Source organism: Oryctolagus cuniculus, chromosome 15, assembly GCF_964237555.1.
Source record: "Oryctolagus cuniculus chromosome 15, mOryCun1.1, whole genome shotgun sequence".
Taxonomy (NCBI): domain Eukaryota; kingdom Metazoa; phylum Chordata; class Mammalia; order Lagomorpha; family Leporidae; genus Oryctolagus; species Oryctolagus cuniculus.
Window position 1 is genome coordinate 55,825,445 of NC_091446.1, and position 20,694 is coordinate 55,846,138.

Sequence of the window (20,694 nt, forward strand, 5' to 3'; positions counted from 1 at the left end):
CCTCGGCTTCCTCACCCTGGTCCACGTCGCTGCGGGGCTCCGTGCGGCGGACGAGGGTCCAGTGGTGGCGGCTGCGGCTGCGGCACGGCGCGGTGCGGCGCGGCCCTGCTCGGCTGCGTGCGACTCGGCGCCCCTGCTCCGGCGGCGCTGGGTGGGCAGGCGCACAGGGCAGGCGGCGCGCGCCCCCTGCTCCCGTTCCCCGCGCTGCGCGGCACCGCCCTGTGGGCCCGGGAGTGGCGCGCCTCGTGGCGGCGACCTGCGCAAACTCCGCTGACGCCGAGCGCGGGAGGCTCGGCGATCCTCCCGGGGATGCGGCGGCGGCGGCGCCGAAGCCTTTGTATCCCGCGGCTGATGCGTTGCGGTGTCTCTCGCGGCGGCTGATTGCCATTGGGTCACGTGTGGTAGGAGGAGAGATTTGTCTGAAAACCTGAGACCGCTCCCAGCTCGGGATCCTTTGGAAGGGTCCCAGTTGTTGCCAGGTTTACAGCTTACCGAGAAAGGCGGCTGCTATTAAAAAGGTGACGCCCGCCTGCTCGCCCACATCCCCAAATTGCCCCCGTCTTGGCGGAAATATTTGCTCAGGGATTGAGAGACGGCAGGTGCCTGTTGCCTTTGTTCAGATTATCGCTTCATTTCATTGTGCTTTCACCAGCAAATTCTTCGTGTCCGTTGGATTGTGGCGTTTACTCAGTAAAGGTATATGAATATAACTTAAACTGATTCCCTCCTTCCCATGTAACCCCTCCCCCCAAAAAAGAAAAAAAAAATAAAAGTCCCCGAGTAAACAACGATGACGTAGTCACAGCCAGGGCCCCTGAATCCATTCATTATTCACGATCAGCACCTTTATGAAATGTTTATGTGAGGCCGTGGGCTTCTCAGATTCGCTTTAGAATTTAGGGAAAATACAGCATTTCCAGATTGCTTATTTCGTTTTTAACGAGGAAAAAGGAGGTAAATTCTCTGAGGTTGGGTTTTTGTTGGGAATCCCTTTAGTAGCCCAACTGATGAGCACTGTAGCATTCAAAATTCATCACTCCATTGAACGACCAACTAGTTTTGAAGACTCAAAGCTTCCTGCGTTTATCTGTGTAAAACTAAAAATAAAGAAATAAAAGCGTGCCACAGATGCTTTCAGATTGTTTTTTGTAGCCTTTTCCAGGCCTCTGATCTTTGCGTAATCCAGGCACACCTTTCTCGACCTAGTAGCTGTCTATCAACTGTTGCATCTGCCCTCTTAAGAAACTGTGCTTTTTTTTTATTTCTTTTTCTTTTTTTTTTAACTCTCAGTTTCTTTGGCCAGTTCTTCAAATGATAGAAAATTGTGAAGCATTTTGATTTCCTTGGCATTACTCAAATGTCATTTGTGTTTTGATCATTGACTGTAAATAAGGCATCTTCTAGATGCTACCTATAACATACAGGTCTGTAACAACTTGTTGACTTAATGAAACGGACAATTTAAGATCCACAGGTGTCTGCAGTCAGGGTCAGAGTGTCAAAGCTTTTAAGAGGTACACCCAGATGACGCTCAGTGTTAGGCAAGAAAGTTATATGTGGTTGAAGGATCATCGGAAGAGGCAAGGGCGATTACATTTGCAATGGCCTTGAAGAATGGACAGAATCTAGACAGGCAAGGAGGGTTCCTGATGGAGCAATTGGTGTGAGCCCAAGCCTGAATTAGTCACAGTGGCTTAAGCCCCTGGAGAGAGAGAAATCTAGAAAGATAGTCTGGGGCTTGTTTTCAAGAAAGAAGGGATGGATCCTATATGTTAGCAGTAGCTTCACTGTGGAAAATTCTCTGCCCTTGTTTTGTCCAATGGAGAGACTCAGAAGAAAGGGAGACCACTTAGGAGGCTCCCTAACTGGAGAGAGAGGGCTGAAGCCTTTAGTAATACAGCCTACAGAACTTAAGGTTTGAAGCAAAGGAAAGGGAACAAATCTAAGGAAGAAAAGGTCATGGAAAGAAATGTGTTTATCAAGTGTTGGGAAACATTTCCTGAGCCATTGATCCCTCAGCACGTTAGATAGCACACTTGTCAGGGAATACAAGCATCATTAGATCTTTCTCCTTTGCTCTTCAGTTTCCGTCTCTAAACAAGAACGAACAATCCTAGGATCTACCCAAACTTGGAAACCTTTTTCACACCAGCAGGTAGAATTTATTTACATTCTTTCTAACCCACTGAAGCAACCAGCTCAAACTGAGCAAGATCAGACAGTTCTTTCAACATGAACCTCTCTGGTGGCAAGAGCAGGAACACAAGGGATCTGTCACCAGAGCTGCGTGGGTGCAAGACCACGTTCTGCCCAATCCTTGCAGCACAACCTGGGCGCAGGAGCACTGGCTGTGAAATTGGGTCTGGATGCTAGTTAATAATGTGGCCTTGGGCAGCATACTAAACCCAATTGAGGTTCAGTCTCCTCATCTTAAAATAGCTGTCATATTTGCCTGCTGAAACTGTTGAGAAGATTAAATTAGTTTAGCCAAAAATGTGCTGAGTATGATGGCTGGCCTTTAGTTTGCACTTAAAACATAAGATAGATTTTTCGTGGATGGAAGAGGGGAGGTGAGGAGTAAAGTGGTATAGGAAAAAGAGTATGACTGGACTGTCATCAGGAAATCTGTAACTGAAAAATAGCTTTGGTTTTATTAACCAGCTGAATGACCTTGAGTCAGTCTCTTACTCATTATAGACCTAGTTTCTTAGTAGATGTGAAGGCATCTGATAATCCCTAAACTCTTTTGTCCAGCTCTAACATATGATGGTAGAAAGGTGGTTTTTTAATTGTTTACAGTCTATTTAAAATCAGTTTATTCAAACTTCCTAAACAAGATTGACAGGTTAGATAGCGATTTGTAAGAGACAACAATCTGATTACAAAATGACACTACATATATGATACCCCTATTTTACCTTTTGATACAGGACTCACAACCTGAGGGAAAGATCCTTTTTTCCCTAACTTTTCTTAATTTATTTATTAGGATTATTCAAAAAGTTTGTGGGCAAATGGGATCAATAGAAGTTTAGGGCAGGTTGGGACTCCCACATTCAAGTTCTAACTCTACTGCCCATTCCAGCTTCCTGCTAATACACACCCCAGGAGGCAGCAAGTGATGGCTCAAGTCCTGGGTTCCTGCCACCCAGTTGGGAGACCTGAGTTCAGTTCCCAGCTCACAGCTTTGGGGCCTGGCCTAGCCCCAACCATTGTGGGCATCTGGGAAATGAACTAGCAGGTGGAAGCTCATTTTATTAATTTATTTCACAGGCAGAGTGACAGAGAGGGTGAGATAGAGAAAGAGATCTTCCATATGCTGGTTCATTCCCCCAGATGGCTACAACAGCTAGGGCTGACCCAGGCTGAAGCCAGGAGCCTGAAACTCTGTCCGGGTCTTCCACATGAGTGGCAGGAGCTCAAGTACTTGAGCATCTTCTGCTGCTTTCTTAGGTGCATTAGCAGGGATGTGGATCAGAAGGACTCTCCAGTATGGGATGCCTGTGTCAGGAGTGGCTGCTTGATCCACTACACCACAATGGTGGCCCCTCAGCATCGTGACTAAGATCAGTACTAAAACCAGATTGCCTAAATTCAACTATCAGCTCTGCTGTTTACTGGCCATGACCCGCTCCACAGGGATTAAGTATGGCCATACACATAATGTCCATAGTCCAGCATCTGCCAAGTCATTAGTGTTCCATAAATGGTAGCAGTTGTTAGAACAAGGAAGAACATAGCTCCCATAAAACCCCAGCATACTGAACCTTTAAGCTATTTTCCCTGTTCCTTTTTTCCTTTGAGTCTTTTTGTGTATAGGTACAGTTGTGATTGGAGTATCCTAAACGTTGTGTTCTATTTATTGTTATATTGTAAACATCTTGTAGGCTGCTCCAAAAACTTATTGAATACCTTCTGATTGATGGAGTTAGTATTCATAATTTTCTCTTTTTTTTTAAGATTTTATTTATTTATTTGAGAGGTAGAGTTATAGACAGAGGTAGAGACAGAGAAAGGTCTTCCTTCCGTTGGTTCACTCCCCAGATGGCCGCAACGACTGGAGCTGTGCCAGTCCGAAGCCAGGAGCCAGGTGCTTCTTCCTGGTCTCCCACATGGGTGCAGGAGCCCAAGCACTTGGGCCATCTTCTGCTTTCCCAGGCCATAGCAGAGAGCTGGACTGGAAGTAGAGCAGCCAGGACTAGAACCAGCACCCATATGGGATGCTGGCACCACAGGTGGAGGATTAACCTAATGCACCACAGTGCCAGCCCCAGTATTCATAATTTTCAAAGCCATTCATTCCTTTTTTTATTTTGCATTTAGACAGTTTCTAGTGTTTCATCTTGATAAGTAATGCTACAATGTAATTGCAATGCTACAGTGGACATCATTTACACATACTCATTGATTTTATTATTTCATTAGGATAAATAGACAACAGGAGTATTTCTGAGTCAAGTGCTGTGAATATTTTGATGACTGTCGATATGAATTGCCAGATTGCTTTCCAAAAGGATATTACTATTTTACATTGCCACCAGCATTGTCTAAATACTCTCTTTACTTGGGCCTTTTAATTTTTCCTTTTTATAAATATAAACAAAATATAATAGATATCTTTGTTCTCACTTGTGCTTTATTCCTTATTAGTAAGGTTGGATATTTTTTCTAATGTTTGTTTATTAAATATATCTCCTCTTGTGCAAACAGTACGTGCATATACTTTTCTCATTTATCTCATGGTTACATGATAATTTACTTGATTTGTCTGCGCTCTTTGCTCCTTACATAATTAACGTTTTAATATATTTGATGCAAATGTTCCTAAATCTAATTTCACTTCTCTTAGATAGTTTCTATTTGGTTGTGTGGAAAGTTTAGAGTTTTAATGCAATTCTGATTTCTTGATCACTTCTAAATATAAAAGTAATTGCCCCAGATATTTGTTAAGCCCTTCTTTCTCATATAAAAAGAACTTAATTTGGAGACTTCCTTTTTAATTCTATATGTCCATAGTTCCCCTTTACATTAGTACTACATTTTTATTTTTGTTTTACCATAATTTTATTGCCTGGCAGTACTAGTAGAAACAGCCATCCTCTTTCTTTAACTGATCCTCTTCATTTGTATTTAATGAATATCTTTGAGACTAAATTACCTTAAAAACCATACTCCAGCACTTTCGCCACTTCTCTCCAGCCTTAGCTGTTTTCCCCTCTGCTAGAATTTCCTTGTCAGCATGCCAACATGCTGTTGTTGCTCCTGTCTTTAAGAAAAGATAACCAAAAAGAAAACTTCTTTCAACCTACTGGTTTTCATCTTATCTTCCTTAGAAGAACAGTCTGTGTTCACTGTTTCTACTCTGTCTCCTTCCAGATGCTCTTGCACCACTCTCATTTAGGCTTTGCCTCCTTCCGCAAGACTGAAATTGTCCATCTTAGGTCAACGATGATCTCCACTTAACCAAACTGTCTGGTCCTCATCTGACTTGGCTGTTGATAGCAGTTACTCTGTCTCTGCTTGAAGTGCTTTCTTCACTTGGTTTCCCAGAAGCTTTGCTTTTCTTGTTTTCTTCGTGACTCACTAGCCACTCCCTTCTTAGTTTCCTTTGCCTGTTCCTCCATGCGTCCTGACTTCTAAAGGGGCTTAGTCCTTAGACATTCTCTCTCTTCACCATTTATGCTTCTGTGAGCTTTCCTATTACATTACAGCTCCAATCCAGAGCTGCCTGCTTCACTGCATTTGGAAATAGCTCAAAGTCATAAGATTTCAACAACTGAGCTCCTGAGTTTCATTCCTGGTCTGGCTTTTCTGCCAGTCTTCCCTGGCTCTATTAATGACAGGTATATCCTTCCAGCAGCTCAGGCCAAAACCCTTGGGCTTATACCATCCTGAATTCCATTATTTCTCTCATTCCCTATGTTGGATCCTACAGTCATACTGATTCTACTTTCAAAACAGATCCAGGTTTTGTTTTGTTTTGTTTTGTTTTTTAAGATTTATTCGTTTATTTGAAAGTGTTGGAAAGGAGAGAGAGAGAGAGAGAGAGAGAGAGAGAGAGAGAGAGGTCTTCCATCCACTGGTTCATTCCCTAGGTGACTGCAACATCCAGGGCTGGACCAACCTGAAGCCAGGAGCCAGGACTTCTTCCAGGTCTCCCACATGGGTAGCAGGGGCCCAAACGCTTGGGCCCTCTTCTGCTGCTTTTTCCAGGCCATCAGCAGGGAGCTGGATCAGAAGTGTAGGAGCTAGAACTCCAACCAGTGCCTATATGGAATGCTAACATTGCAGGTGGCAGCTTTACCGACTACATCATAATGCTAACCACTAGATCCGGGTTTTACCACCTTTACATACAATGTCTAGTCCAAGCCAACGTCATCTCTTAAATGTATTGTTAGATAGCACGGCATCCTGCTTCTACTCTCTCTGACAGTTTCCTCTTCAAAAGAAAAAAGACAAAAATATTTTTTATTTTTTTGAAAGGCAGAGCTACAGAGAAAGAGAACTAAATAGATTTTCCATACCATGATTCACTCCCCAGATGGCCGCAATGATCAGGGCTGGTCCTGGCTGAAGCCATGATTGAGGAATTCCATCCAAGTCTCCCACATGGATGACAGGAGCCCAAGTGCTTGGGCCATCATCTGCTGCTTTCCCAGGGACATTAACAGGAAGCTGCATTAGAAGCAGAGTAGTCAGGACCCCCAGCATTCCGATGTAGGATGCTGGCACCTCAGGCAGTAGCTTAACCCACTGGTCCTCAACTCTGGCCCCACAACAGTTTATTCTTAACACAGCAACCAGTGTGATCCTGCCACCAAGTCAAATCATGTTGCATCATTCTGTCTTCAGAAGTGACTTCCTGCCTTACTCATTACAGACAAATCCTTACTGTGGTCTCACACAGGGCACAATCTGGACTCCTTCACCTCTCAGACCTCATCTCCACCTGCCCTGTGCCTCCCTGTCTCCACTCCAGCCTCGGTGGTCTCTGGTCTTCCCCCACATGCCTCTTGCCTGAGAGTCTGGGCACTTGTCCATCCCTGCCTCACTGCTCTCCCCACAGATACCACCAGACTCATTGCCTGCCGTCCCTCAAGATGTCACTTCTCAATGAGACCTCCCCTCATCTCAACAACTCCTACCCTTCCCTGCTCTCTTCTCTGAAACATCTGCTACTTAGAAGCATGCTGTACATTTTATGGCTCTGTTTCTTGTCTGTGTGCTCCCAGAAAATAATCTCCATAAGGGCAGGTCTTTTCTCTGATTTGCTCATTGAACACAGAACAAGCTCAATGAATACTTGTTTTCTGCAGAATCAGATGAAAATAACGAAAATGAACTGTAAATTGCATAATTATTAACAGTAAATATTATACACCATGAATTCAGGGATTAGCTTATCTTTCCCTCCTCCAATGCTTACTGGGCAATTATTTTTGTCACAAAAGCTACAGTGAATGAATTATTTGTAAAGAGGGATTGGGAGGATCTCAGAGTTGAATGAAAAGCCTTTTTTCCCTAATGCACCTCTTTCCAGGCATTTATTCCAGATAGCAAAAGAGAAAAGATTCTGCATTTGTGCTGTTACTAAAAATGGTCTCTTCAAACCAGGGTAACTTTACTAAAATAGTTTTGGTGATGGAAAGGAAAGTACAGTTTTATACCTTAACAAATAAAGGAAAGAAAAATAGAATAATGCGACTGAAAATGAATGCCATTCTTATTTTTGTTTTTGGAATATGAGAGCAAGAGAAGGTGACGTGTCTGTGTGTGTGTGTGCTAAGACTGTAGCAGGTAGTTTTTAAATCCTTGTGGAAGTTTAAGGGCAGTCACAGTATATAAGCAATAAATTGCTTAAAGTATTTTAATTGGTTGTAAAAAGGAAGTAAAAAGTCTATCAAAATAGCTGTCTTAATATAATTAAAGAATTGTCACATGGGGAGGGATTCTGAATTTTCTGTTATTGGGAAGTACAAGGCACAGTAAGTGGCCCTTATAGGGAAACTGGTTTATTCAGTATATAAAGGAAAATTTTATAGCATCTACATTTGGTCAGCACTGAAGCTCATGACTTCATGTGAGCAGTGCTCTCTCACTAGGAGTGCAAAGACAGAGGAGAGACTTAGTTGAAGACCTGATAGTGCATGTGTTTTCTGTGGGGAACCATTGATAAAGTAACTCTTTGTGAGAAGCTGCAAAGTGTATTGTTTTTAATAAAACTACTTAGATATTTTAAATAAATACATAACCTTATATTACATGAATATTAACAATGATTAATAGACAAAATTGTTTGACATTTGAAAATAACATGCATGTATAGAGCCCTGAATAAATTATAGGCCGAATACTCACTAAGCTGACACTTTTTCTTCATCACACTCAAATCACCAATGGTTAGGGCTTCTGAAATTTTAATACACTTTGACTAAAACTGTATAGAATAAACAAAGTGACTTTTCTGTGTTTGAGCTTGGAGAACCCCACAGGAACAACTACTAGTAGGCATTCTTGAGTGTTGACTTAAATAGAGTGCAAATATGGAAATAAAGGAAAGCAAAATTGGCGATATTTGCCTAATGGATGTCATTATTGCTATGACCCATTCTTTACTGCTTTGTGCCTGTGGTTTTTGTTTTTTGTTGAAACCAATCTCACTATTGCTGGATAAACTTCCAAGATATTCATTTGGTGTTTATTTGCCTTGTATTTTTGGTGATTAATTTTTTCCTAATAATCCTTAGTTCTTTTTCTGATTTCTGAAATATAGGGATTTTCAGTTTTCTTCTGAATTGAAATAATAGTGGTTTTATTGACATTAAGTTGATCATTAATGAGTAGTAGAAAGTAGCCTTTAAAGATATACCTCTGTGTCCATATAAAATGACCTTGACAGTATATAAATTTTAACCTGAATGTATTAAAATGTTAAATTGTTTGGGAAAAGTCATCTGAAAGTTTTGTGCAAACATAGTCTGAAAAGATATCTGTTCTTTGCCAAGTAAAACTGACATAAATTTAAATAGGAAAGAAATGTTTTTGTCCCCAAAGTTTATAGTCCTTCCCTATAGTCAGATAATTATTAAGAATTTATGAATCCTATATCTTAAATTCATTTAGGTAATAAATATGGTGTAAATGCTGCTCTGTTTCAATTGTTCTCCCATAACTTTAAAATATATAATGTTCTGCCTTCTGGTAAATCTATACCCAGTTATCTCAGATTTTTACTGGTGACAAAGTCTCACTGTGCTTTAATTGAAATAGCTCACCTAAAACTAAATTTAAAAAATAGGGTCAGGAACCATTTTATGGTAGCAATAAAAGGAGACCATGAGTACCCTAAATAACTGGGAAATACAAAGGAAAGTGCTGCTGCTCCAGGCCACTCTAAGTGGGTGATAAGGGCAGGAAGACACGTTCAGTTCTTTCTCTCTTCAAGGACTTCAGTTCTACTTCCCCACTTCAAAGTATGTAATCACTGGCTCTTGTCTTCTTTTATGCTTCTCATCCTTTGCTCTAGTTTTTATCTTTTCCTTTCACTGTCAATAAAGGTGAAAAGTGAATGGTATGGTCTCTATCATTGCAGAGAGATAATAATTTTAAAAGATTAAAAATATAATCTATAGTTTCAAACTAACAGAAGAGAAAAAAGGAAGTTAAAGGGATTAGAAGGCCAAAATAAACATCAGATTTGGGAGACAGTGGGTAGAGTCATAGGGAAATAAAAAGCTGATAGAAACAGGTTCAAATATGTCAATAAAAACAATAAAAGTCAACAAATTACATTCTTTTATTAGAAATGGACTAAAACAAGGAGTAAAATACTGTGAAGAGAGTTATAAAACATGATTTAAAAAGTTTAAAAATTTGAGTTATAGTCTATGTTAACGGGTGAATATTAATTCATAATTATCAATCATTCTTTTTGCATAAAGGTTTGTTTGTTTGAAAGGCAGAGTTACAGAGAGAGAGATCCTCCATCTGCTGGTTCGCTCCCCAAATGGCCACATCAGCCATTTGTGGCTGGGCTTGGCCCAAGCCAGGATCCAGAAGCTTTCTAGGTCCTCCGCAAGGGACCTAGGCCATCCAAGGACCTGGGCCATCTTCCACTGCTTTCCCATGTGCATTAGCAGGGACCTGGAATAGAAGTGAAGCAGCCAGGACTCTAACCAGTACCCATATGGGATGTCAGTGCTGAAGGCAGCTATTTAACCCACTGTGCCACAGTGCTGGCCCCAGTTCTACCCCATTGAATCTATAACTTCAGTGGAGTTTCCAACAGGATTTTTAAATTTTTTTAAGGGAAAGGTTTTATTGGGGGAAACCTGACAGACTGGAGGGAAGGGGTGAAGAGGAAAAAAGAGGTAGGAGATTATAAAAGAGAGATCTAGAGAGATCAAGAGACAGACAGAGAGAGAGATCAGGAAACCGGGAGAAAGAACCAGAGCCGTGAGTTCAGAAACAGGTCCTTTTAAAACCTTGGGGGTGGGGGCAGGGAAGTAGGAGTAGTGAATCCCATTAGAATGGGGGTGGAGCTTGACACTGGTGAATGGGCCATCTGGCCACCTCCAACAGGATTTTTATTGTTGTTGTCTTCATGTAACTGATAGGCTAATTATCTGAAGTTTATAGGAAAGAACAGAAGCCTAAGAATCAATAAAACAACTGTGAAGAACAGGAATAAAGACCTGCCCTATTAGATATAAAGACTTATTATAATGTTGTTGTAATTAAGATAGTAGTATTGATACAGTGATGGACACTAGACTTAATGGAGCACAGTAAAGAACCCAGAAATTAACCCAGGTTAGTATGAAAATCTAAAAAGACTGACATAAATTCAAAGTCAATAGGCATGCGCGTTGGTGGTAGAGTGGTGAGCATAGCTGCCTTCCAAAGTCAATAGGAATGCATAGATAATCTAATCAGAGGTGTTATGACAGCTTGGTTAATCTCTAGGAGAAAAAAAATTAAATCTACTTCACAGCAGAGTAGTTTATGAGTGGATTATCTGCCCAACTGTGAGAATTAAAACATATCAGTCTTTAGAAGAAAAGGTCAGGGTGGGGACAGGTATTGGGTCCTGGGAGCTGGTGCTGTGGCGTAGCTGTTTAAGCCACCATCTGCAACACCAGCACCCAAAAAGGATGCCCCTTCGGATCCTGGTTGCTCCACTTTCAATCCAGCTCCCTGCTAATGCACCTGGGAAAATAGCGAAAGATGGTCCAAGTGCTTGGGGCACCCATGTCGGAGACCCGGATGAAGTTTCTGGCTTCAGCCTGGCCATTGTGGCCATTTGGGGAGTGAACCAGCCAATGGAAGATCTTTCTGTCTCTCTCTCTGTCTCTCTCTTTCTCTGCAATTCTGACTTTCAAATAAATAAATCTTTTTAAAAAATGAAGAAAAGTTGGAGAAAATCATGATATGGTAGTGAAGGGTTTTTTAGACGCCAACCATACAGGTAATGCTTGTTAAATAAACATGTATCTGAGGCATATTTAACACCCAGCATTGTTCTGAACACCTTCAAGCTAGTTTATTTGTATCTCACTACAATCCCAATGATATTGCTATAACCTACATAAACCTAATGAGAAACTTTAGGTTTAGAGACATGAAATAGCTTGCCCAAGATGATCACAAAGCTACTATGTAGTTGAACCAGTAGAACCAAGTAACAGTCTAGTTCCAGGCATAGACCTTAATCAAAATGCTATATCATATCCTGGAGTTATAATAATTACCAGTGTTTTCTACATTTTATTGTTTTTTAATTTCCATTTTTTATTTGAGAGAGAGAGATCTTCTACCAGCTGATTCATTCCCCAAATGCCTGAAAGAGCCAAGGCTGAGCCAGGCCAATGTCAGGAACTCAACTCTGTTCTTCCACAGGGGTAGCAGGGACCCAAGTACTCAAGCCATCATCTGCTGCTCCCAAGATGCTCATTAACAAGAAGCTGGATCAGAAGCTGAGTAGCCAGGACAAGAACCAGGAACTTCAAAATGGGATGCAGACATTCCAAGCAGTGATTTAAGCTGGTGGACCAAACATCTGCCCCTATTTTTTGCATTTTAGATCATCTTTAGTGAGATAGAAATTCACAATAATTCCTGAGTTTTGTCAACTGTTTGCATCCCATCCAGTTCAAGTCTTGTCCCACTTTCAATCTCGCTCCTTGCTTATGTGCCTGGGAAAGCAACGGAGAATGGCCCAGGTGCTTGGGCCCCTGCCACCCATGTGGGATATTACAGTGGAGTTCCTGCCTCTAGGCTTCAGCCTGGCCCAGCCCCAGCAGTTGCTGGGGAGTGAATCAGCAGATGAAAGATATCTCTCTATATATCTCTCCCTCTCTCTCTGTAACTCTGCTTTTCAAATAAGTAAATATTAAAACGTTTTTTTAAAAATCAGTTTACATTCTTTCTTCTGAATCTGTGTGGGAAAAAAATATGGTTATTTTAAATGTCCCTTTCTGAATACAAAATTTTAAAAACTAGTTAGGAATTCATTATCTAAAAGAAAGATGGACAAATAAACATCTCATAGAAGAGGAAACCAATGACAACTAGACATATAAAAAGAACTCATTAGCTTGCAAGAAAATGTAAATTAAGACCACATTGAAATTCTATTTCACACCTACTAGACTGCAAAAAATTAAGAAGTCTGAAAATACCAAGTGTTGGCAAGCATGTGGAGCAACAGGATCCTTTTTGTCATGCCAATAGGAGAGTAAAATGCTGGAACTACTTTGGAAAGCAACTTGGCCCTAAGTTACAGTGTTAATCATTCACATAGCCTATAACCCAGCAATTCCACAACTAGCTATACTATAAAAGAAATTTGGCACATGCACCAAGAGACATTTGCAAGGATATTTATAGGAAAATTCTTAAGCCAATAATCTACAAAAAAAAGTAATTTACATGGACAGAAGAATGGGTAAAGAAATGTTGGCATATTTACATATTGGGATATTATATGACAGTAAAATCAAATTAATTACCTCTTTAAAGTATCAACATGGACAAATGTTAGGGAAAGTACAGTGTTTATTTAAAAAGCAAACTTGGTATGATTGCACGGTGAATGATACCATTATAAAGGACCCAGCATAGGCAAAAATAAGTAATAAATAGTTAATGATATAATGGCAAATTAATTTTCAAAAAAAAGAAGAGAATGATAAACAAATTTTGGGATAGGGGTTAGCTCTGAGAGGTTAGCCGAGGAAGGGGATCTGCACCAATGGTACTGGTGGTACAGATTTACAGGGTTCATTTACTGTGCTTCATAACTTAGCTGTGTGTGTCATATATTCTTTATATCAACTATTGCTTTAAACACATGCTTAAACCTTGCAATGAGTCATGACCAAGATATCTACAGTAACTAAAGGGACAAGCTACGACAAGCAGAGAACAGATACCAACAGAAAGGAGATGCTGATCCTGTCCCAGCCCATATGCTTCTTACTGGTGTAGGGGCCAGTTTTAGTGCTGAGCCAGGCCACAGATGGAGCCAGGGAAGGGGCTGCACCTGTCATGACGAGTATGTGAACAGAAGGCCAGAACCTCTGGGAAGTCGCCAGGCAGGCTGTCTCTTGTCCTTTCTTTTTCTCAAAGCTAGTAATAGTCCAAAAGAGAATGTCCAATTTCTTATTAAACAGAGGGTATGTGAGGTTCTGGTAGTATATAGGTAACTGCTTATTTTCAGATGACAGTTGTTTTCTTGATATTTGGGGGTATTACTATTAAAAGTACAGTTACTCAGCATCTAAAAACTATAAAGTACCGTGTCTCCACTGCCTCCTTCCAGATTCAGACTTAAGAGATAGTGTTGATATTAGAATGTTGGATAATATTCTTCAGTCAACAGCTTCTGCTTTGATATTCTGTCTCTGATAGTTTAGTCAAAAATATTACATTGCTTGAAACTCTGATGCCTACTGGGGTAAATGAATGAAACTTACCTGTTTCAGATCAATTCTCCAGGATTTAAAAGAGATAACAGTAGCCCCAGAATCTGGGATATGTTTGAACCTGTCGATGGGAGGTGGCGTATCATGTTAACTTTTTATTGTATGTATCACTGATTTCCTGTGCACATTGAGCATTATTTCTGCAAGAGGATAAAATGGAAAATACCAAATGAAGAGTTTTGTTTCTCCATGTGGTCAGCAGTGCTGTGGAGGTGATCTGGCGAAGACATCTGTCATTCATTGATGGTCAGGATTTATTGGCTTTTGGGCTGTTCCCTGGCTCACTTGGTCAGTAAAGGACTTTCAGAGCCTCAAAGCACCTCAGGAATGTGATTGTGAGACATGAGCTAGTGGATTTGCAGGTCTGTCTGTGTAAAGATTTTTAGCTTGAGAATGCAAAATAAATGAATTTATTAAATTTAACATTAACATTATCCATACCCCCTATTCTCCAATAGTTATCCAGAGATACCAACAGTCAGACAACTTTAAGACCTTTCTTGGTGTGAAGAATGTTAGCATTTGCTCCCTCAAACCAGTCCTTGAACTTTCAATAGACAAGATTTTCAAACTGTAATTTCTAAGCTGTAATTTAAAATTACAACTTTGAGTAAGAAAAGCGGTTCTAAAGCTTTGCAAATTTTCAAAAGTGATGTGTCATTTAAGAAATAGGTTTGATAGGGGCCAGCGCTGTGGCGCAGTGGGTTAACGCCCTGGCCCGAAGCACCGGCATCCCACATGGGCGCCGGTTTGAGTCCTGGCTGCTCCACTTCCAATCCAACTCTCTGCTGTGGCCTAGGAAAGCAGTATAAGATGGCCCAAGTCCTTGGGCCTCTGCACCCACATGGGAGACCTAGAAGAAGCTCCTGGCTCCTGGCTTCGTATCAGCACAGATCCGGCCGTTGCAGCCATCTGGGAAGGAAACCATCGGATGGAAGACTCTCTCTCTGCCTCTCCTCTCTCTGTGTAACTCTTTCAAATAAATAAATAAATCTTTAAAAAAAAAAAAAAAGAAATAGGTTTGATAAAGTGATGATTTTAACCTCTTTAAAAATCTTAACATCGGGATGGACATTCGGTGCAGCAGTTATAATGCCACTTGGGATACCCATATCCCATACTGTAATGCCTGGATTCTAATCACAGTTCCTCTTCCAATCCATTTTGCTGCTAATATGCATCCTGGGAGGCACCAGGTCATGGGTCAATTACTTGGGTTCCTACCACTCAGGTGAGAGTACCATATTGTGTTCCAGGCTGCTGGACTCTAGCCTGGCCAACTCCTGGCTATTGTAGGCATTTGAGGAGTGAACCAGTGGGTAAAAGGTCTCTCTTTGTCTGTCTCTGTCTATCTGTCTCTCTTTGTGTGTCTGCCTTTGAAATAAGTACTTTTAAATCTTAAGATTATTCCCATTATTATCAAACACATGATAAATTAAGAGTGTCCATTTTCATATAGTTGCTCTGGGTTCTTCCTTTAGCATTAGAGTTCCCAAAGCATTACACCGTCTTTCAAAACTTTTAAAAACACTTTTCCCCAGACCTAATTCCTAAAGATTCTGATTTAATTTATCTGGGATTGGTCCTGGACTTTCTTATTTTTAAAAATTGCCCAGATGATTGGAATGTGCAACCCAGGTTCAAAAGCCATTATAATAAAAGTTTCAAAATGTAGTGTTTTGTTTTGTTTTGTTTTTTTTAAAAATAGTGTCAGGAAACTACCACAGAATTGAACGGTCTCATGCCATTGCCATTTTAAAACAAGGAAACAAAATTGTGAAACATCCTTAGTTTGGTTTTCAGTGATTTGATGGTATCAAAACAAGAAAATGTGAATATCTAAAAAATATCTGATGCTTAGCAATAAGGAGCATTAGTGGCCTGTAAAGAAGTAAAATCTTTCCAGACAGACTTAATTGGTCCTTTAGATTGAATTACAGAAGTATTAGAAGAAAGGAATGTAGTAGATGGAATGTCTGGATTTTATTACAACATTCTCTGCAGTACCTCATGAAATTCAAGTTGGAAATGCATTTCATAGTCCCGGCTAGCAGAGAACATACTCCATCAAACAGCAAAACATCACATTTGTGAGGTGGCTGCCTAGCAAATTTGCAGCACTACACATTTGTGCTGCCTTAAAAAGATCATTTGTGAAATTTGTTGATGTGGTGCTTTATGTCTATTTTTAGTTGAATTCATCAGAACCATTTCATGCCTCTAAAAGTACCCACAGTATTAAGCTATAAACTAGAGAGTGTTGTACATTTTGGTCAAATATATTTATTTATTTATTGATGGGGGGGGCAGTCATTTTACACAGCAGTTGAGATGCCACACTGGACACCCATCTGCCCTGCTGAAATGCCCGGGTTCAACTCCTGGTTCTACTTCCAAATCCCGCTTCCTGCAGATATACACTTGGGGAGCATTAAGTGATGACTCACATGGGAAGGCTCTTGGCTTTGGCCTGGCCCAGCCCTGGATGATGCAGATATTTGGGAAGTAAACCAGCAGATAGAAGATTTCTTTTTGTCTGTCTTTGTCAGCTCGCTCGGGTGCTCTCTCTCTCTCTCGCTCTCGCTCTCGCTCTCTCTCTCTCTCCCTTTGAAATAAACTGTCCATTTGCATTACCACAAAGCACTAATGAGTGTTTCAAGCTTGCAACATTTTTGGAAGAACACTAATAGAGGGGCCAGTGTATGGCATATCTGGTAAAGCCAGTGCCTGCAGTGCTGGCATCCCATATGTGTGCCAGTTCAACTCCTGCTGCTCCACTTTCAATCCAGCTCTCTGCTATGGCCTGGGAAAGCAGTAGAAGATGGCCCAAGTCTGCCACCCACATGGGAGACCCAGAAGAAGTTCCTGGCTCCTGGCTTCGGATTGGCGCAGCTCTGGCCATTGTGGCCAATTGGGGAGTAAACTAGCAGATGGAAGACCTCTCTCTGTCTCTCTGTCTCTCTCTGCCTCTCCTCTCTCTATGTAACTCTGACTTTGAAATAAAAAAAAAAAAAAAGATAAAAAAGAACACTATTAGAATTACAAAGAAATAAAAAATGAGGAAAAAACAGACTTCTGGAACTTTGTACTATGTTTTAATATGCTATTATTATTATTATTCAAGAGGTAGAGAAACAGAGAAAACATCCATCCCATGGTACACTCCCAAAATGCCCACAACAGCCAGAGCAAGACCAGGCCAAAGCCAGGAGCTAGGAACTCAATCCAAGCCTGCCATATGGATGGCAAGGACTCAGCCACTTGAACCATCACCTGCTGCCTTGCCAGGGTATCCATTAGCGGGAAGCAAACCGGAAGCAGAGCTAGGTCTCAAACCAGTACTCCAATATGGGATGTGAACATCTTAATCAGCTGTGCAAAAACATCTGCCCCCTATTTCATTTTATATCTTCATATCCTGTAGACACCAACCCATGAACCTTAAGTGGGGTGACCTTTATCAGTTTGACCCTGAGTCTGATGGTAATAACCCTCACCTAACTTAGGTAAAACCCCCACTCTTCACTCTGACTCTCTGAGTGCATTCAAGGTACAGGATACCACAAATAGAATAGGAGTCCTCTAGCTGTTCTCGCCCGGATTGCTGCCACCTTCCTGCAGGTCTTATTACACCTACACAGCTCCTCCTCAGTCCTTCACCAGCAGTAGTGGTTCACCTCTGGCTTCCGTGCCATACGAGTCTGTGCTCACTGCCACCTGGAGCTGCTGCTGTCACTTGTGTAGTGTTGTGTAATGAACCACCCCAAAACTCAGTGGCTTAAGATAAAAACCTTTTTATTGTATTGCACGTTTTTGTTCTATGTGAAGAAGGAAATTACCTTTCTTTAATCTTTCTAATGTTATGATTATATTCCATTTTCTATTATTTGGATTTTTTTAAACTTATTTCATTCTTTGGAAGAATTCTGATGCATTCTACTTTTGCCAGTGCCTGGTAGATCTAGTCTTGAATTTAGCAGCAGAACAACAGGATTTGAAGGTGTCATTTTGAATTATTTCTCTAACAGTTTGTTTTCCTGGCTTTTTGTTTTTGGAGGTTTTTTGTTTGGTTGTTTTTTTGCTGTTTTACAAACTGCCTCAATTTTGAAGAAGGATGATATGATTTAATAGTCTTTATTTTGTTAGTGAGAAAGTAAAGCTGATTTTAAGAGGGAAAATGGGTAATTTGTTAGCCTCAGATAATCATGACTTCTACTGCCAAAAGTAGCTAACTTTTAGCTTATTAATGAGGTTGTTCTGGTCATTAAAGAATGATCTCTTAGAGAAGAAAATCTTAATAGATTTAAATATTTGGATGGAGGAGAGAGCATATTTATAGAAGAAGTGTTTTTGAGTACCAGAAAGGGACACACATAATGCATTATGTTCCCATCTATGTCTAGCAAACAGTACTTTGAAAGGACATTCTTTTGTGAATACTATTTCTGTATGGCTGATAGGTATGTGTATGTTTTCAAAAGAAAACTGTTGGAATTTTTCCAATGTCTCCTTTTTTTAAAGATTTATTTTATTCACTTGAAAAACAGTTACAGAGAGAGGTCTTCCATCCACTGATTCACTTCCCAAAACAGCCGGAGCTGATCCTATCCAAAGCCAGGAGCCAGGAGCTTCTTCCAGGGCTCCCATACCTGTACAGGGGCCCAAGGACTTGGGCCATCCTCTGCTGCTTTCCCAGGTGCACCAGCAGGGCACTGAAGTGGAAGTAGAGCAGCCAGGACTTGAACTGGTCCCACAATGTCTCTTATAGTCAAGAAAAGCTATATGGTATTTTAAAGTACAGTTTACTGTGTTGTTACGCAAATAATAATAATAATGGAAAAGTACATCTTTAGCCATAAACCAGGAAGGAAAACATTTTGAAAAAGAAATTCTTTTAGGGGCTAGAGCTGTGGCTTAGCTGGCAAAGGCACCATCTGTGGCGCTGGCATCCCACATGGGTACCAGTTCAAGTCCCAGCTGCTCCACTTCCAATTCAGCTCCATGCTAATGGCCTGGGAAAGCAGCAAATGATGGCCCAAGTGCTTGGGACTCTGCACCCACGTGCCAGAGCCAGAAGAGGTTCCTGGCTTCAGATTGACGCAGCTGCAGCCATTATTCTATTTGGAGAGTGAACCAGTGAATGGAAAATCAATCTCTCTCTTCCACCCTCCCTCCCTTCTTCCCTCCCTCTCTCCCTCCTTCCCTCCTTCTCTCTCTCTCTCTCTGGAACTCTGCCTTTCAAAGAAACAAATCTCTTATTAAAATATTATTATTTTAGCCGGCGCCACGGCTCACTAGGCTAATCCTCCGCCTTGCGGCGCTGGCACACCAGGTTCTAGTCCCCGTCGGGGTGCCGGATTCTGTCCCGGTTGCCCCTCTTCCAGGCCAGCTCTCTGCTGTGGCCAGGGAGTGCAGTGGAGGATGGCCCAGGTGCTTGGGCCCTGCACCCCATGGGAGACCAGGAGAAGTACCTGGTTCCTGCCATCAGATCAGCGCGGTGCGCCAGCCGCAGCGTGCCAGCCCCGGCAGCCATTGGAGGGTGAACCAACGGCAAAGGAAGACCTTTCTCTGTTTCTCTCTCTCACTGTCCACTCTGCCTGTCAAAAAATAAAAAAATTTAAAAAATATATATTATTATTTTAAAGATTTATTTATTTATTTGAAAAGTAGAGTTATAGAGAGGGAGAGACAGAGAGAAAGGTCTTCCAAATGGCCACAACGGCCGGAGCTGGGCCTGTCTGAAGCCCAGAGCAAGGAGCTTCTTTCAGGTCTCCTACACAAGTGCAGGGACCTATGCACTTGGGCCATCTTCTACTGCTTTCCCAAGCCATAGCAGAGAGCTGGATCGGAAGAAGAGCAGCCGGGATACAAACTGGTGCCCATATAAGATGCTGCCACCTCAGGCAGAGGTTTAGCCCACTACACCTCAGCGCCAGCCCCCCACCCAAAAAAATCCTTTTAAAGAAGCAAAGAGAGAATTCCCATTTGCAGATTCACTCCTCAAATGCCTCCAGGCTGGGCTAGTGCCAAAAGCAGGAGCCAAGAACTCTGTCCAGATTTCCCACATAGGCAGCAGGGGCTCAGATAGTAGGACTATCTTGTGCTGCATTCTCTGGAGCATTAGCAGGGAGCTGGATCAGAAGAGGAGCAGCTGGGATTTGAACCAGTGCTCTGATATGGGATGCCAGGATCAGAAGCAGTGGCTTAACTTGCTTCACCATAATGCTGAACCCCATCCACTCCTTTTTTAAAAGGTGATAAAAGTCATAGAACCATAAGATTGAATATTTAGCACTTTGTCAGTTTCTTTTGTCACTTTTTCATTTTGTAGCCTCAACTTTAGACTATTTATATATTAGATTATGTGAATAAAAAACCCAAATCTGTCTTTCCATCTACAGTGAAGACATTTTTTCTCTTCTTTCTGTGAATGTTTATTGAATACCTACTGTGTACCAGAGTGTTATAAGCCTTAAGGATTTAGAGCTAAAGATAGCATAGTGTTTATCCTCCAGAATATTCAACACAAGACCCCAGATGGGAGAACCAGTGAACATAATGCTGGATGACAGTAATAATACTAGTAACACTTACAGAATGTCTGCCATGAGCTTGGCACTGTTATATGGTAATTCAGTTACTACTTACAACAAGGCAGTCACTATTGTATTTTATCAAAAAGCAGAGACACAGAAAGGCCAATGAC

The 20,694-nt window shown here is 41.3% G+C and overlaps 2 protein-coding genes across 8 annotated transcripts in view; one reads left to right on the top strand and one right to left on the bottom strand.

The window, feature by feature from the left end:
• JMJD1C (jumonji domain containing 1C) overlaps window positions 1-20,231 on the bottom strand; it is a 323,880-nt gene extending 303,649 nt beyond the window's left edge. For 2 of the 7 annotated variants that reach the window (XM_051823261.2, XM_051823260.2), the window contains exon 1: window positions 16-20,231. In XM_051823261.2, the coding sequence (XP_051679221.1) occupies window positions 16-388 (373 nt within the window). In that variant the 5' untranslated portion in view covers window positions 389-20,231. The remainder of the gene's footprint in view (window positions 1-15) is intronic. The other 5 variants (XM_070057718.1, XM_070057722.1, XM_051823268.2 and 2 more) reach the window with 5 other exon arrangements.
• Window positions 1-20,694, top strand: part of REEP3 (receptor accessory protein 3) — a 96,416-nt gene that overhangs the window by 318 nt on the left and 75,404 nt on the right. The gene's annotated exons all lie outside the window — the stretch shown is intronic.